Source organism: Pieris brassicae, chromosome 14, assembly GCF_905147105.1.
Source record: "Pieris brassicae chromosome 14, ilPieBrab1.1, whole genome shotgun sequence".
In the NCBI taxonomy this organism is placed as follows: Eukaryota; Metazoa; Arthropoda; class Insecta; order Lepidoptera; family Pieridae; genus Pieris; species Pieris brassicae.
In genome coordinates, this window is record NC_059678.1 from 725387 (window position 1) to 744898 (window position 19512).

At 34.5% G+C, this 19512-nt stretch overlaps 1 protein-coding gene across 1 annotated transcript; it reads left to right on the forward strand.

The window, feature by feature from the left end:
- The first annotated feature begins 2738 nt into the window (after positions 1-2738).
- LOC123718186 lies at positions 2739-12577 on the forward strand. The gene is made up of 7 exons (XM_045674625.1): positions 2739-2833; positions 3333-3400; positions 4242-4334; positions 9696-9827; positions 11033-11107; positions 12367-12434; positions 12559-12577. Exons 2-7 carry the CDS (start codon positions 3335-3337, stop codon positions 12575-12577), a joined length of 453 nt encoding a protein of 150 aa, XP_045530581.1. The 5' UTR covers positions 2739-2833; positions 3333-3334.
- The last annotated feature ends 6935 nt before the right edge of the window (positions 12578-19512 follow it).

Consider the following 19512-nt stretch of genomic DNA (forward strand, 5'->3'; position numbering starts at 1 on the left):
GAAACAGAAGATGCTTTCCTAAAGATGTTGTTGATGCGAAGTTAACTCCTGGAGAAATACCCTAAAAAAAAATTATGAAACATAACAGTTTAAAAATGGAGACAAGGATGTTTGCATGTTGTCAACTTGCCATGGAAAAGTTATGTCCATAAGGGTTGTGTCCCTAAATTGCGACCCAATATGATATTGCATTACAACATAAAAAAAGTGAATTGATGTTGTTGACCATGTCAACACGGAGTTTGTGGGCTTGCCTAACATGTCCTACATATGTTGCACTGAACTGGGAACGTGTTAAGAAGAAACATGGATATTAAATCTTTAAATCATTAAGTCTTCTTGGCTAGAACCAACTCAACTCACCATAAATTAACACTTATCTTGCTCTATTATTGACTTTTGTAAATGTTTTAATAACTGTGACTAGTGTTAGTTTACCAACTTTCTGACATTCATACACAGGAGATTTGATTAAACATAGTTTTCAAATGGCCTGACTATCAAAAAATTATGTATGTAGTATCATCCCAAAAATATCGTTGCATTTCAAATGTAACCACCATACTTATTCACTTCACTGGCACAGCAACCCAAAGCCTTGGCCTTTAAACTAAACTGTGTGTGTAATGCAACAAGGAACAAGTAGAACATCTTCATGGAATATAAATGGACATGTAATGGAAATGTGATGCTCCTAGAATGGAAAGCTCAAAACAAATGTGCCAGTGCTTCTACATAGGGCAACAACTCAAACCAGCATCGGGACAAAGATCACCGTGGTAATATTTTAATACTCTTGTTTGCCTGAATAAAGACTTATAATTATTGTATATATTGTGACTCCCAATTCAAACATTAAGAAGCATGTTCTCTATTTCAGCCAGTAGTTTACTGCTATTCCAGTTATTCCACACACTTGCATATCAGACAATTAAAAGAAGCTACAATAGGGGTTTTATTATAAACTTTAAACTTTTTATGCAACTAATTGTGATATTAATTGATGCGTTCAAACATCTTTCCCCTTAAGATTTAAACTTCATGTATAGATATAAATAATCGTTTTTAATAACTTAAAATGGAAAAAAGACAATCTTCGAAAATACGAACCATCGGTAAACGCTGGTCCGTGTGGAATTCGCAGGATAGCCAATTTCCATGAATAAGCTAATTTACCACTATATTGAATGCATGCTTACTTCCTTGATTACAGCGAGGGATACTCCCTTTTTGGAGATACAAATTTTATTCAAAAGAAATCAATATCTCAAACTCACAGAATACGATTTCGGTATAGGTAAAGTCAGTAATGTAGAAGTAATAGTGTTCTGTGGTAATATTGTGTAATATGGGTATTTAGTATTGTGGAGCCCAGACAAAATGTCTTAACAGTAGTGTATTAAGAAAGTCGAAAATTAAAATTGTATGAAACTGACAGTTCATGTCGAGAGTCGTTAGCCTAAGCCCAAAAGTCGTGAGTCGGCATACAATAAGCGACGCCATGACAGTGCTATGAAAAGACACGCATTAACGCTCACGCTTTTCGGTAGCCAACGGCTAATCAATGTTTCAGCCGTGTAGAAAAAAACAGCGTTTATGGGCCATTATATTTATTTACATGATCTTAAATGCTGCTGTTTAGTACAATTCGGTTAAGATTTTAAGTATCCATAATTTTAAAATATTTGCTGTATTGACTATTGAATTTAGATTTTAACCTATTTAAGTAAAACCGAAAGTGCTTATTGAAATAATTAAAATCTAGATTTCGGTTTGTTTAATCCATGACATTCCTGAGTAATTATGAATATTTAAACAAAGATCCGAAAAACAAAGATAATTGATACAGCTGTGGGAAGCCCATATTACTTATTAATTTAGAGGGAGAGCAGTGTTAAATAATTTAATACAACAATTAAATAAGACTGCTAAACTGTAAAACTAAGTAAAACTGTAAAGAACTGTAAAAAAAGTATTAAAAAATACAATTACCTAATATTGTACGTATAGTTTTTTTTTAATTTTATTACGTTTATAAATGTGATTTTGGATTAGGAATACATTTAATCTAGAGACAATTTGACGGAATAAGGTGTTACGAATAGCAACTACGCAGCCCACTTCACGGCAGTGTAGTAACAAGTCTCTTGGCTGCGAACGAAGCGTTTTCGACAATACAATTACGCAAAAGCGATAGTTTATGTAGAAAAATTTTCCGTATCAATATGGCTAGACCCCATGTACCACATAATTCACAAAGAAGATAAAAAACTTTCCTAAGTTCACAGACTAGCAGCGGAACCATAGATGTTCTATCCTAATAATATACCAGGGGGTTTAGTCATATCAATATATTAATACATTAAAAGTTTTCTACATACGCAGTGTATGAAGAAAAGATTTCAGGATCAATCAATAAATAGAAACTATTCAAACTAGTAGGAAATCAAAAAAATTGAATCAATTTAACATATTTTCTGTTGATGTTCATAAGTGTATTTGGTTACGTATATGAATGGTTATTTTGTGTTTGAGATTGAATTATATTATCAACACATTTAATTTTGTGTTATCCCCACAGCAGTATAATATAGATAATCGTATCTGTGGTTTGTCCATCAACTGTCACATATTAAGGCTCTTGAGGCTTTTATATCTGTGACAGTATCCACTATCCATTTGCAACGAACTCTGTGTTATTCACGTTTCAAGTCTTCAGTTTCAAAAAATAAGCGCGTCGGTGCTGTGTGTACTAGATTTCGTTCAAATTTCCCGCTTCTTAGTTCGTATGTTGATTGTTGTTGATTTAAAGCTCTAAAGTTTATACCAAAAGGTAATTATTATACACAAGTGTTTATTTTTGTAATAAATATGGTGATATTAGGATAAATTTTAAAATGTTTCTATCTAGTGTGATAAAGTTATTAAAACACATAATTTTTATTTTTATTTTAATACGTATTGCGTTTAATATGAACTTATTTATTTAAATTGTAAGATTACAATGAATTAAGGATTATGAAGTAACATTATTTATCTTCTCTTCTCATAAATTATAATAGATTTATTTATCGTGTTGCAATCCTACTATTATAATTCAATAGTATTATAAAGATCAGAATGAAGATCTTTCATTACTTCGATGTTTTGTGGTTATGATTTAAACTATGTACGCCAGAAGTATTTATTACAAATGCCGATTCCTTTACGAAAGTTTTTAATCACGACGTGAGCCATATTTCGCGTTAAATCTCGTTTTTTAATCTCACTGTATGACACGATACGAAACTTAAAATTACGTTAATTGACAGTCATTTTTTTATAATATTTAGATATGGCAATACAAAAAGCATCACGACTGGCTGGAATTGTTTTGATCTTCGTAAATTTTGTCACAACGGTAAGTAATTTTTAAATAATCTTAAAACATTATGAATTTAAGCAAGTTTAAAGAACGTTCACATCAATTATTTTATTTATTAACACTATTGAATTAATAGTACATAACTATACAATCAGATACCATACATTATTAAGGAGGCAACGGGCGGCTTTGTCGTTAAAAAGATATTTCCAGAATACCCTAGAAAGGAAAAACAATATTAAGGGTAGAGTTTTAGAAGTGCATAAATAAATTATATTTTTTCTAGAACTTATTTTACTTAGTACAAGTTGCCATCGGACAGTTTTAATACATTGAAAATTACACACCTTCATAGTTTATAGATTTATTTAAATGATAATTACATAGGTCGGAAAGATAAGGAAATTCTATGATCAATTCAAAAATCGAAGGCGGATCGTAGCATTATAGAGTCAAATTTCAAGCCTAAACTTTTGTATGCATCCATAAACAATATTATTAGATCCTCTACGGTCATAGATTACATATGACAGATTGGGATAGTTGCCATAATCGAAAATTAACTTATTTCTATTTTGTATTTCGTACCCGATATTTTTTTAGTTCAGGCCGAATGTCATGATGCTCTGCTGCTCCCATTCTTTATTGAAAAACCCTTAAACGTATTAAAACACGAAGAACCGACTTTATATTTTTATTCCAATAGCAGAATCATACAAATCGATTTAATGCCTACGATTATTATAATGACAGGATTGTTAGACCATAGATTAGCTGCCATAGACTATAGATTAAATTGCCTGTCTCGCTCAGGCCAACACTCTTCTTTTTTATGGATATAAAACTTTCTAGTGAAGACAGCTGTTGTTTTTTTTAGATGTTAAGCCTAGCTTCATTCGCAATTGGCCTATGGGTGATAATCTCTCCGAAGACGCTGGCGTATGTCCTCGAGAGAGCTGGTCCGTTAAAGGTAAATATTATTAAAGCCATAGCCATCAGAAAAACGGGAAGAATCTTCTGAAAGACGATTCTGGACCAGTAGTAGAAGTAGAAGCCGGCTGATGTCGAGATGTTCGGTCGAAAATACTTCGAGAGCGCGATTTTATTCAAGTTTTTATGAAACATGGAAACAAAACACAAATATCCTTTATTTTTTATTTGAAACTGGCATAAAGCTAATACTATTGCCAAAAATTAAAAAAAAAACCTTTATAAATGTCCGCACAAAGACATCATGGACGCTCCAGCCTAACTTAAGAATATTATTAGATTTAAATACGTAATTCAAATCTAACCTAATTTACTAATAAGGATATTTAACATAAAGTGCCTTTAATCACTATTTATTAATTTATTAATAATCTAACAGCTGTATGTTACATAGATAAACAATATATATAAAACAGAAAACATAAGTAAGTACATTAATACACAAAAACATAAATTAAAGAAAACTGAAATTTATCCACGACAATTTAAATTTTTTAAGAAAAAACTAGATTGTAACTGCTTAAACAAAGTCAAAGTCTTCCCGCCTCTTCGACTAGGTCCTTACATCCTCTTTGGTGAAGTAAAATACCAATATCCTCATTATAAGTATCATAAAACTCGAAACAAACAGCGAATGGTGCAGAAATCGTGTTCGCGTATAAAAAAAAATACAGGTTATAATGAATGTATTGATACAGAAATTACAGTTGTTTCTATTAAAGTATTTGAAAAGACAACAGTAGTATACATAAATCTCGTATCATGTAATTATCTCAACTCTGACCGGAGAACAAGTACCGAACATGTTGAAAAAGCTTAAAAACCCAACTGAATTAAATAAAAAAAAATGTTAAGTTTGGTTACGTCTAGCGAAATTCTCTATTCAAAAACCGACAGTAAGTATCTAAGTTTTGGCTTCAGCTTGCGGCTCTCGTCCCCCGGCTAAGCAAAATCGCTCGTACGGTGAAGGAAAGCATCGAAAAGTCGGCCTAAGATCCAAAAATTCAATAGCGTGTATCAGGCTCATCATCTACTAGAAAGAAACATCACGATACTAGACAGATACAGAAATCAGTTGCTCAGACCTCAAAAGGTTGTAGTACTTTTTAAATGCTAAATAACATTCGCATATTAAAAATAGGCCCCCTGACAAATGCTTTGTGTTTAAAATATCAATAATGCATGCACGATATCCGTGGGAACTCGCGGGACAGTGACCCAGGTCACAGTAGGCTTCGTTCACACGGTACTAATTTAGTTGCTCGCCTTCTACGATATTTAATAAAATTCTCTAGCAACAGCCCTTGGTTTGATAATGGAATTTTTGGCTCCGTAACACTCGCCATGATTGAATGAAAACGAAAACACTCGAGACAAAAAGTAGCTTGTTTGTATCAAGGAATTTATATTGCACGTAGCCATTGAACTAGTGAAGGATCAATACATATTAATTGTTTTCGTAAACTGTAAATCAATAAAGCTATTTATAAATTTGATGAATATTTAAAGGATTCTAATCCTTGGGAATTCTTTGCTTCAGTTCATACAATTTTGTATGACTCAAAACTTAGCGATTAAAAAGAGTGGCGGAGAGTTGCCAGTTCTTCTGTATATTAATTCTAAATTTACGGACAAAATTTAGTATTAATATACGTTCATAAGTGTACTTCCTATATGAATAAAGTTATTTATGCTTTTAATTATTTTAAGCAAGCCAAGAAATAAGTTTCCATGGTTTTTTATTTATATATAATTCTCATGTATCAGACCTTTACAAACGGTTAAATCTTTACAAACTTTTTTATATAATAATTTTGTTTATCGCCTACGGACATATATCAAAACGTATCTTAAGATCCTTGTAGAGAGAACTGTACTTCATAAAAATTATCGTGATAAGGTGAATGTATATACGTTAATACAGGCAGTGTTGGCTAGGTTCGATCCTCGGCTGTGCCCTAATGGACTTTCTATGTGCGCATTTAACTCATTCCTAGAGCCTATAAGATTGACAAATAATCACGAAACATATCCAGAAAGGCCCAGACCTCAAAAGATTGTAGCGCCACTAGCTTTTTTCAAAATATGTATTTGATTTTACTTATTTATCTATATATACACGTATAAAAATGAATCCCTATTGCCCTTGGTCACGGCATCACGCGTGAACAGCTGGACCAATTTCGCAAATTTATTTTTTGGTGTATTTGTTATTGTCAGGAAAAGGTACTTGTGAAAGAAAAAATTAAGAAAGTTGCGCGGAAAATTAGAAAATTTAGGAATACCTTTGTTACGAAAGCAAATTTACAATTCAAACTTTTTTCATGTAACCTTACGGCGTTTGACATAACATTGACAGAATGCGTGCTGCAAATATCGTTAAGATTATGCAAGAAAAAAAAAGCAAAACAAGGATTTATATACGCGCCAGAAAAACAAACAAAGAATGTTGTATATCTTAACCATTAGAATAATAAATACTTTGTTTAAATTCGAAATCAATATTTCTAGTTAAGACAGGACCACATATGTCGAGTCCGCTAGTTCCATATAATTTAGGAGTTCTCCACGTCCTCATAACCCCAGTCCAGTCCGCAATTCATTCTGAAATTGCTAAGCGTTTGACTTGCTAAGTTTTTGATTGGAACACAGGCAAACCCGTCTTGAGGAACGTGTAATGTTTATGATCTGACATTAAAACTACTTCTAATTCAGCATTCTACCAAAAAGCTCTTAATTTATAGCGATTTTTCTGCAATTGTCTTTAAATATTTTAAAACAGAGAAACAAACAGGTATCTTTGAGTTTATCCAATCACTACGGTGATGTCATACCCTAAAACGCGGTAACGAATTATTTTCAGCTGATATATACAACTTCTTGATCTGAACCAGTAGTAGAACTGAGTCAGTAGTAGTTAGACTGAAAGCCTCTTTTTAGGTCGGATAAAGCTTTCGAGAGCTTTTAAGAACTTTGCTCTATGTTTCTGCCTGTCAAAACCTTTACGAATATAAGCTATTAGAATAATTTTGTATGGCGAGTATGTCTTTGTTAATTAAGCTTTTTATTAACGGGCATAAAGCTAATCTGATGTTAAGTGACAGTTATGTTGCCAGAGGCTCATTCCATATCCTTTTAAGAATTCGTTCGCTCTTCATGGAACTTAAGTCGAGTGTGTTCGGAAATACTTTAGTGGTATAATATAACAAAATATTTTCTACTTTAATTAATTCCGTTTGGAGTTCCAGTAACGACATTAAAATGACACGGATAGTTGTGTAATAAGTCAATAAAGTATTAAAATGACATCACGCAACGTGTACAAGGGTTCATACACACTTACTCTCCGATAATACAGTTATTTATATCCAACACACAAATATAGAGTATTTACAATATACTTACCATAGTAATAATAATAATTAAAAATTAAATAACAGAAAATTCAAACAATTAAAAAAAATCCTACCCCTGTGGCAACTTTCAATGCTGGCAGCATTTCCTTGATATATCGCGATCCTTATTCGTATAGGAAAGCACCAGCTCTGGCTCTCCGGAAGTATCTGCCAGCCAACTTTAATCTTTAACAAGTCAAGATTCCCAACGGGAAATCAAAGTTTGAGGCAAGACTCTTATATTTGAGCCGTTTATTATTTTCCGCCTGCTTTGTGGCCGCGCAAGCTGTTTTGCTTGTCCTAGGGAGGTGAGACATGGCTAACGAGTCCACACAAGTAGCACCCTCAAAGCCCGCCTCATCCTCCAAGGGATGACATTCCGGCCCTTGCGATCGTCTCTATCGATGCCTGATCGCTCCAAAATGGCTGAAATATTGACGGAGCCAAGAGAGCGGCGTTTGTTATCATTGCGAGTAAAACTACCTGCACTCTTAGTTTTTTAATTGTTTTTGACATTTATGATCAAAAATCTCCGGCATTTTACAGCTTACAAACTTACTAGCAGTAAGCATTTTTAAATTGTTAAATAACTCTGAACCGTTTAGACAAACCTGAAAGGTACCGCTCGTGAGTCTACTGGCAGATAATCAAACCATGTATGAAGGCCAGTTAACAATTTTAGCAAGTAAAAAACTCAGTTGCCGGTAATGTTTATGATTAATACGTGTTTTTAACACTGGAGCAACTCATTTCCAAGCTCTAAGGTACATTATAACTCAGGTCGTAGTGATGTTTACGATTATGTTCGAAGCCGGCTCTTACGGTGAAAGAAAACATCAAAACTTAAAAAAGATAAATATTTCGTTAGAAAGATGACCTGTACATGTGGCGTCCCTGACGTCCTGCTTATTTATTTTTTATTTATTTACACTTCGTTACACTACAATATAAACAAATGAACATAATTAAATCAAAAGGAGGGCAACTGGCGGCCTTATGTTGTCCCGTGAAAAAATAGTTGGATCGAACAATATAGAATGCTCGAAGGATTGATTTTCTAACATATAAATGAATACAAAATAAATTTTAAAGAACAGATAATATATTTGTACATAAATAACACGCGTCGACAGTGTGTAACACCCCCTGAAAGGGTAGGCTTCGTACACCAATTATTTCGATATCATGACAATAAAATTTCACATAATGTCTGTCTGCCCTAGAAACCTATATACAACAAAGCCAAATTAACCTAACATTAATCATTTTCATTCCATACATAATCGTAAACTACATAAATTGTAGAATAAACATTTTTGAAGCACGGACTTAAAAGATCCGCAACGCGTTTGCTTTCTGACAGTATGTATCCATGGGAATCACTAAACATCAGTTTGCGCGTTTGTTCCATAAAGTTCGTGTGTTGTACACAGACACATATCTACAAAGTACATTGTACAAAGAACAAATTAATTATGACATGGTGAAATAGGAGCACGCACTTACATCCTGATGGGAACAACACGAAAATACATAGTCGAAATAACTAACATCACTGCATACACGAATTTATATCCGAAGACCTTCAGTCACAATAAGTAGCACCCGTTCACGCACAAAATCTTAGACAAAAAAAACACGCGGTATTCTAACCGTGTAAATAAATTAAAGGGTAAGTTAATCTGCCAGAATTATAAGTCCGTACATATCTCCCCAAAAAACAGCACGATTCTTTTTACGACAGATCGAACACACTTTTAAAGTACTCTTACACACTGAAAATGATCTTTTCAGGACCCAATAATCGTATCAGATATGAAAGACGTATCCTATAAAACAAATGATCATTAAACAGATATATAAGTGTGTCCCAGACCTAACAGGTACTGCTTTTGTCCAGGACACAGATTAATTACAAGGGGGCAATAAGACATTAATTGTTTCAGACATTATTTCCCGATGAAGTTCTGACAGTACAACTAGGTGTAGGAATAGCGATGCTCAGTATATTTTTTCTCTTCATATCTGTCATGGGACTCTATGGTGCTATTAATTGCTCAACATTTATTTTGTTTATGGTAAGTACGCTCTATATTTTATGGAACAGGGAGCAAACAGGAAGAAGGCTCACCTGCTCACTCAATGCCAGAGGGCTCGTATTGCCGGCCTTTTAAGAATTGGTACACTCTTTACTTGAAGGACCCTAAGTCTAATTGGTTTGGAAATACTTCAGTATGCAACTGGTTCCACATTGTTCACAAACGCTCATCGAGGTGTTACAGGTGGATTTTCGTATTATGCCTCGACGTCTGACGTTGAAAGTCGACTGCAGAATTGCAGCCCGAATAATTCCTCTAAAATCTTTACTGCTATATAACTTTTAAACTAATGGGTTCTAGAAATAATTTGGGGTAAAACGGCATCACTTCTAAGGTATGTCGAGAGCACAACAGACTTTTCGTGGTCTCCGGGGTGGACAACACCGGCATATATGCGAATCCTGGCTAAGTCTGTTGAAGCATGTCAGTGACTCGCTCATACAAGGTTGAGATTCAGTCCGTTCCGGGGTCTGCGGAAAGACTTCTAGCTATAAAGCGCTAACTGTTTCAGCCTATCAGTCTGTCTGCACCTTTATAGTGCAAACCTTTGTTTAAATGTAAATGCAAATCTGTTGGCTGACTTATAAATAAACGTTTCATTCTTAAATATCATTCGAACTCCGCGAAAATCGTGAGGAATTTCGTAAGATTCAGTATCGCGTCTATGAACCGTGATTGCTGTATGTGAAAATTCATCAAACTCACATTTGTATTAGAGTCGCTCGAAGTCAATGCCTTAGCTAAGCCGAATCTGCCTCCACAAAACGATCGTTAATAAAAAAAAATACAGATAATTATTCATGTAATGTTTAACAAAACACTTTTAGCGGATTGAAGCTATGTATTATAAACTTATAATTATTTTACATCATTTTAATTTTCCCCCGATGTTTCGCGTAAAATAATTATAAGTTTATAATAATACATAGCTTCAATCCGTTAAAAAAGTGTTTTCATTAAACGTGTAAAAGTTATATTAATACAAGGCAATACTAAATGTTAAACAATACAAATTCAACATTTCATCAGAAGGCTCACCTGAAGTCAATATCAACATCACTTAAGTGATACCACTTAAACTAAAGCTGTTAAAATTCGGAAACACCAGCCAGCCGTGTCAGCATTTGGTCGATGTTCAAGTGAAATCTGAATCATAAATAATTGGGATAATAATAATTTTTCAGTATGCAGCGCTGGTATTACTCTTGATGCTATTGGAGTGTGCAGTTTTCTTCTACTTTACATCAAATATTAAAGAAGTAAGTCAGAACACTTTATCATCACGTCATTTTGATTGTTCTAAAAGGGTTGTTGGCTCATCAATTAACATCACCGTGCGTCAGATGAATGGACGCTGTTCACCAATGGATAATAAAAGATATCGTGAGGCAGCGGGCTCAGAAGTGATATACAGGCATGGCTGATCACCTACCTGTATATTACGAAAATGATCACGAAACATTGATCTGGTAACTCTTAAAAGGGTGTAGTTTGTTATTTCATGACGCCTTCTTCTCAGAGGTGTGGACAGAGACTATGGTTCTGGCATATCTGTCACGCTTCATTCACTTTCAAAACATTCTCCATGCGCGTCGGTTCATTTATATTTTTATTTTTACATTCGGTTCAGGTATGACAAGCTTTACCCAACCCGATTTCACGATTTCACAACTAGATTCTCCAGTCACTTCAGTTCACTTTTCAAACAACGCTCTAAAAGCGCGCTGGACTTTCATTCCTTTATTGACGTCTCCTGTGGACGATTTAGATCGTTATTTCTTCTCTTTTCCATCTTCCCTGGACAGTTTTATATTCAGACGGTTACATGGATAGGCGTGCCCTCCAGTAGGCCATGTATCAAATAACGTCACGTATCATAAATACATTTTAATGGAAGCTAAAAACTTTTAACTAAATAATGCATTTGGCCTTTCAAAAGTGCACGCTGTGAAGAAGAAAGAAAGGAGAACTATTGCCTCTTTTTTATATTTGTTCTCAAATTTCTCGAAAACTAGAAGACATTTTGAGTTGATTTGAATTTGGTTCACTAAAATCGATTCATTAGTATTGTGTTTTGTTAACATAGCTTTTACACATTGAAAGAAAACACTTTTTTATGGAAGCTATGTATTATATAAAATAATTATAACTTTATAATAATACATAGCTTCAATGCGGTAAAAAAGTGTTTTCTTTCAATCGAGTCATTCGAATTCGATTCAGAATCATTAGTTATTTAATTGGAATTGGAATAAATCATAATAAACACTTACATGGTAAAGGGCTGATAAATTCAACAAACAGCATTGTTTAGCTCCTACCTAATCCGTATTGTTTAGCAAAAGTGTAATATTTTTATTTTTTTTATAACATTTATGTTTACCATAACTGTCATGTATTTAGAAAGGTTTTAATAAACTGTAGATAAAGCATATATGATGTTGTGAACTTGAATAAATAAATAAAGGTAAAAAATCATATCTCGACGTTGCTTTAAACATAAAACGTTTTACTTTAGAAAGGTGTCCAAGACAGTGACGGAGCTTTGGGACACGCATTACGGCTGGCTTTTCGCTGTTGTGACAAGTATGTATATCTATAAAAATAATAATAGTTCTACCATGTAATTGCTCTGTATATAACAAAAAAATCGTGTTATGTTCAGTGGCGATTGCTAAAATATATGTTAAATGAAACTCTTTGATTGAAGCTGGGTGTCAACTGAGTAAGATAAAATTAGGCGTTGTGACGCTGACAACAAACTAACTTGGCTTTTTGGGTTCTTACGTCTAAGTGACAGTTATGATACCTATAAATAATGTAACTGTAGGCGATCTACTGGAGATTATCGAAGACGAGAATATTTTATTACAATTTATAAGTACTTTTCTATAGTTTTATAATATTATTCATTGAAATTTATATTAATACATATTCATACAATATTCTTAACCTACATAGTAATAATAAAAAAATGTGTGCGTATACTAGTGTACACACGTAAGAAGTGAAACTTCTTTATGACCTTATTTTTCGAAAAATTATCTACTATATGCAACTTTACAGAAATAGGTTAAATACAGTTAAATTAGATTATTGCCTTTTTATTATGCGTATAATGCATCCCAATTTCTTGAAAATAAATATTTTTCCAAAAATGATACACTATACGGAACTTTACAGAAATTGGTTAAATAAAGTTAAATTAGATAAAGTTTAACAAAAGGTTTTTATTATCATAGATATGAATACAAATAATACAATTATTTCATTTTATCTTGTTACTACTAAGATTATTACCATCATTGTTATCGTTATAATATATTTTTGTTATTAATGGCTTCGAATCAACCGTGGTAGGGACAAGATGAGCACGTAACGGAAAAATGTGACGCGTAACCCAAAAATGTTACAGTAATTTTTTTTTCAACGTCGATAATGAAGTTTCACTTCAATAATAGAAAATTAAAACAAATTAAATGGTTGGTCCTGTACCTTTACCCTGGCAGCATTTTCTCTCTGTATTGCGATATTTATGCAATAAATAAAATAAATCACAAATTACTATAAGCTTCCATCGATTTTGTTTAAGAACAGACCACTAATAGTATTTTCTAAATACATGACGTGTGAATAGTCAAATGATGCATTTAGTTCCAAATTCCAGCAGGGTTGCGCTGGTGGCTTTGGCAACTCTCATCCCTAAGATACTAGGTTTGAACGGCTGTGCAACGGACCTTTCTTTGCGCAACACTCGCTCGAATGCTCGTCTACTCGCTGCGAAGGATGAGCTGTAATCCAATAAAGCTGTTCTTTCTTCTATTTTTTGCTCAATCAATATGCAGAAATGCGTCTTCCATGGGAGCTTGGTGAAACTGATCGTAGTGGCACAGAAAGCAAAAGATCAGGTCACCGATCACCAACCAGATGGACCGATCAAATGAAACACTCAAAACTATACACTGTTATCTGATGATAACTATGATCTCATAAGATCGCTGGACAGACTACGAGCTGCCGACTGAGGAGTCTCTTCCATAATATATTCAGCATATCTATAGTTTTTATGAAAATTGATCCAATTATCCTTACATTATTTTCAGCGTCTCTGATAGCATGTCTTGGTCTTGTTGTGGGACCAAAAACTGTTCGCAAGAAATGAGTTTTAGCAAAGTAAGTGAGGTTTTGTCTATTTACCCGTGTTTATTGGCAATATTATTTTAGAATTACTAAAATTTCGCAATTTTGTAAGAATTTAAATAATTATTATTTAAAAAAAACTGTATGATAACGTTAGTTAGATTTTTATTATACTTCTAAGCCCAAAAATTAATTAAAAATTAGATTTTTATAAAACTAGAAATTATATTTTAGAATTGCAAGGACGCGATGTCAAACTGGCTCCACCATTACGGAACTATAGTCTATGGTTCGCTAATAGCATCTCATGTGATATTGTCGTCCTGCTCACTCCTACGTCGTGCGAACAGTGCGTCCCGCGCGCACACCTAGCGATCGCAGCGCCATTTTGGCGGTAAGTTATTTTTCATAAATTATAGAATTCTTTATATTTTTGGTAACATTCAGTGGAGACTTTAGTTAAGTGTCCACTTAAAAATATACCAGTAGTAATGCAAACGAATATAATTCTTATTTTCATTTTAATCATAATCATCATCAATGGCTATACAGCCCCTTGTGGGCGTTAGCCTCCTTAAGTACACTTCGCCATCACAATCTATCCAGAGCTTCCCGTTTCCAATTGCGAACTCCTATTGTTTCCAGGTCCTTCACAACTCCATCCCACCAACGTAACGTAGGTCTACCGCGTTTTCTCTTGCCACCAGGTTGTGAGTTTAATAAAGACCTTGGGGTTCTGTCGTTCGCCATTCGGTGCACATGCCAGCCACTTGAGCCTGTTGCACTTTACGATGTTGGCATCGTCTAGGGTGTTATAAAGTTCCTTATTGTAGCGAATACGCCAAACACCGTCGTCGCAAACAGGACCAAAGATTCTTCGAAGAATCTTACGCTCGAAAATTAGGAGTGAAGTCTCGTCTTTCTTGCTAAAGAGCCATGTTTCATTTTAATCACTTTTAAAAATGAATTAGTAGCGCTACAACTGTTTTACATCTAGCCCTCAGATTTCAGTATCTATTTCGTGAACATTTTTCAATCTAATAGGCAAGTTCATCAGCCTGCTGTGCCTGACACACGCCGTCGAGTTTTTGGGTCTAAGGAAAGTCGGTTTCCTCACGATGTTTTTCTAAACCTGCCCACTGAATTATTGAATCGATTCGAATGAAGTAAGAAATCCTTCAATTTTAAAATGGCTGGCAACGCGAACTCGCTGGCTTTGAGAGTGTCCCTGTATCCTTGTATGTATATATTAACATCAGATGAGCCTCCTGCCCCTATGCCCTCTGATAATGGGACGTTTTAGTGGAAATCGAAACGCTTTGCAATTAGCTTATTAAATTAGAATAATTTTAAAAAATTGGTTGCCGCTACCAACAAAGTTCCGTTTGCTTGACTGTACGAATCACGATCAAAACATCGGGGGAAGAGTACGATACCTTACACCTTGGGCACAGAAGGCTGATCTGATTTAGCAATTCGCAGGCTGCAATTTCCCCGTACGAGACTACCTAAAGTTAGTAATTCTTCTTTGGGAAAAGGGATACTTTTCTTTAATAAAATCCCAGAGGCTCTTTTATCTCTGCCTTTTAACAAATTTATGAAATGTATTAGAGAGAGGCTGCGTAAATAGGCTTACTACAAAGTTAACGATTATCTAGTGATAATAGGGCCTGGGCTAGCCCTAGTGGCTAGACAGGCTGCTTCTAATGAATTTGCGATATTTTTTTAAAAATAAGTGTTGTTTGATGATTTGATATTTTAAAAGAACGCCGATAGTTTTTGCCGTCTTTTTCTCTCGGCCTACATCCTCTATCTTCTTTGCGGATGAGTAGGGATATCTACCTATTCTGAAATAAGTGATGCTTGTCTCTTATGTTCCAGAATATTTATTTATGTTCTTTATTTTAGAAGATTTTTAATGTTTCAGCTAATCAGAGAGGCGCCCGCGTAGGGCCAGAGGACATTGATGACGTGATGATGGTCGTGTTGGGGAGGGGCCGGATAGGCTGGGTCGATAAAGAAACCTAAATATAAATTGCTAATGTGTAATGCAAAGGTCGGCAATGCACTTACGAATCCTTTGGCAATGTCTATCGGTGACGGTATCACTCAATATCATTTGATTCTATTTCCTTTTCCTTCACTCCCCTCAGTCTTCGACAAGCTTCAGCGGCTGCTCGACCCGTAAAGCTTTTTACTTAATATTGTCTTTTGTTAACATAGCTTTTACACATTAAGAAAACACTTTTTAAACGGATTAAATTGAATTATTCACATAACTTAAATCCTACGTTTCGCGTGCAGCGTACAGCGTGCGTGATCACGGTGATTTATATGTTTGATTATAAGTTTATAATAATAATACAAAGCTTCAATCCTTTTAAAAAGTGTTTTCTTAAAGCTTTTTACTTGGTCGGTCCAGCAAGGAGGTTTAGTTCCCTCCACTATTAAGTATTTCTAAATTTTCTTGACCTTTCCATGTCCAAAATTCACCATCCATTCCATAGCCTTCTTGATATTGTTCTTTGTGCCTGTGGGTTGTAAAACGGTTTTGAGATGATGGAGCAATAGCTGAACGCATCTCCCTCTCCAAGGAACAATCATACTGTACGATTTATATATGTCCCCATACTTCTGTCCTGCTTGTCAGAAATCGAATTGCCTTTCACCATAGATGGAACAAGTTCTGGAGTCTAAAGGAAAATGCCAGTTAAAATTAAAACAATATCGAGTTTGACGCGGGGCTACAGTCCCCGGGCTGGGTTTGAGTGCACACCCAGCCCTACAGCCCCAGCCTTCTGCTACTCAGAAGGTTAATGAGACCCTACCCACCTACTTCAGCCCTCTTCACGCCCTTAAGGTCCCTTGGGGTTCGCAAAGGCTTCAAGCCGAGGTATCCGACATAGAGCTTAATCAAGACCTGCTTTTCCGAGGAGCTTTAATCCCAGAACTTTCCTTCAAACGCTCAGCAATCTCCATCTGCAAATTTCAAACCAAAGCAATGTTGCGCTTCTTGCCATTTCTAACATATACTGGCCAGACTTGGAAATATACAGACAAGAAGAGAAAAATCAGAAAGAAAAGAAAATTGTCAAAGGAGATCGGAGCCTGCGCAAAATTGGTTCGAGCTGGATGCAGCATGTACCTGGAGATCCTTGAAATACGCATCTTGCAGATATTATTTCGTATACATATAAGTTTGTTTAACTTAAAAAAAATAGGAATTATAAATTTACTTTGCCAGAAATAATAGGCTTTTTATTTTAATTTCTGTTCCACAAGAATAATCAGGATCATACAATATAAACATATTTTTTCAAAGAATAAATTATTACCATCTTTAGACATCTAAGCAGTCTAAGTACAGCACTCGGTCTCTCTCTGTCAAACTGTGGTTACGCTGTGGTAAAAAGAGACAGGGTTAAACAAGTGGATATATTCGTCTAAAGTACAGATGTTTTTGTTATTTATAATTGTCAATAATTAAAAAAACGTATATAACAAATGACGAGCTGTGTGTAATCTCTAGAGCAGTGTTGGCCTAGTGGCTTCAGTGAGCGACTCTCATGCCTGTGGTCGTAGGTTCGATCCCCGATGTGTGCACCAATGGACTTTCTTTCCAAGTGACAGTGAGCATTTAACATTCGCTCGAACGGTGAAGGAAAATATCGTGAGGAAACCGGCTTGCCTTAGACCCAAAAGGTCGGCGGCGTGCGTCAGGCACAGATGACTGATCACCTACTTGCCTATTAGATTAACAATTACACGAGCCAAAATATTGAAACTAGAAAAATATTTGAAAAGCCGTAACAAGCGTGCTAACAAGCGTCCTCTTCCAGACAACCCTATAAGGATAAATAAATACTAAGTTCGTAACTGAACTTAAAAATTACCAATTATAATGTAGACTTAAATAATTACAAAAATGAAAACAAAATACCTACTCTTTAAAGACTGTGATTCATACAATGCTAGGTTATAATTACAAACGTCATGATGATCAACAGACGGAAAGAACATGGTTTAGGTGAACATAGAAGACTTTTAAAAGCCGTTAGAGGTCGCTAATCGGGATTCTAATGCCTTCGAAGAATGACCTTTTCTCCTTTTTTGTCTTCGAAGAATGACCTTTCTCCTTTTTTCTCTTCGAAGAATGACCTTTTCTCCTTTTTTCTCTTCGTAGAATGACCTTTTCTCCTTTTTTGTCTTCGAAGAATGACCTTTCTCCTTTTTTGTCTTCGAAGAATGACCTTTTCTTTTTTTTTTCTCTTCGAAGAATGACCTTTTTTCCTTTTTTCTCTTCGAAGAATGACCGAAGAAGGAATTTTTCAAAATGCATCTATCAAAGCAGCGTAGTATCCAGTTACCTAGACTAAAGAATTTAAAATTTCTAAGGTTCTGGGATTGAAAAGGATTAAGTAAACGTAACAATAAACAAAAGAAAGACTGCGTTCCGTGTGTTTTTACTCCTATAGAAACTTTTTTTATTAATGCGCGCGACTTATTTTTTGACAGCCAGTAAGTAACGTTTTCATAAAATGTTCATAAACGTTCTCTTTGGTTAAATATTTACTTATAGTATATCCTGGACTACTATATGAAAGCGAGTTGCCTCAATTAATCTTTAAAAAAATAATCTCCGAATTCCAATCACTATGCTTAGGGATGAAAAAGATATGTTAATCCCTAATTGTCCGAGCTAAGAATCTACATTTCGCTTACTCAGGCTTTCTTAGTTTAAGTATGGCGATTACACCCCGAGAGTAAAGCCAGACGTAGGCACTATCTTCAACTGTTACATTGCACTCATTCGTTACATAGCAACAAAAATTTCATTATTGTACGCAAGTTATACATAAAGTTAAAAAGAAATAATCAATTACTGTCTAAAATTAGTTAATAAAAATACATTTTTAATTTGTAATGAGAAATAAAGCTTAAATATAAAGAACCTCTATTATTTAAAGAATTCTGATCCGTACACTAATTAAAAGGAATGTCACTACAATTTAGGCTATTTAGTATTTTATCTAATAAGGGGTGCTGATGCGTCGAACTCAAGAGGTAGAGGTGTATGAAAGATAGCTTTTTACATTCTAAGGTTAAAATTAAAAAAAAACTTTTATTCTAAATGTAAAATCGGAAACAAAATTGAACGAAACATAACTTAATTTTAAAACTAGACTGGTAACATTTTTAAAGCATGCAATGATAGCTGACAGATGTAATATGCAATCTGTCAAATTTGCATATAGTATTTGTGACATGAAATGTCATGAATATCCCGCGGATTGTTATTGAGTGAATTTTATTTATTGCTTAGACGTATAAAAACTGACTTTCGTTAACTGGTTCCAATCGATTAACCATTCGTATCAATATAAATCCGTAAAGTCGAATTGAATAGTCTTGTAGTTGAATCTGACATTGTTTAGTTTAAACTAAGTGAAAGAGAGTTGAAAATTAGCGTCATCTATGACTCACTGTATGTCAGAAACTTATTGGGATTTGGACAGTTACGAGA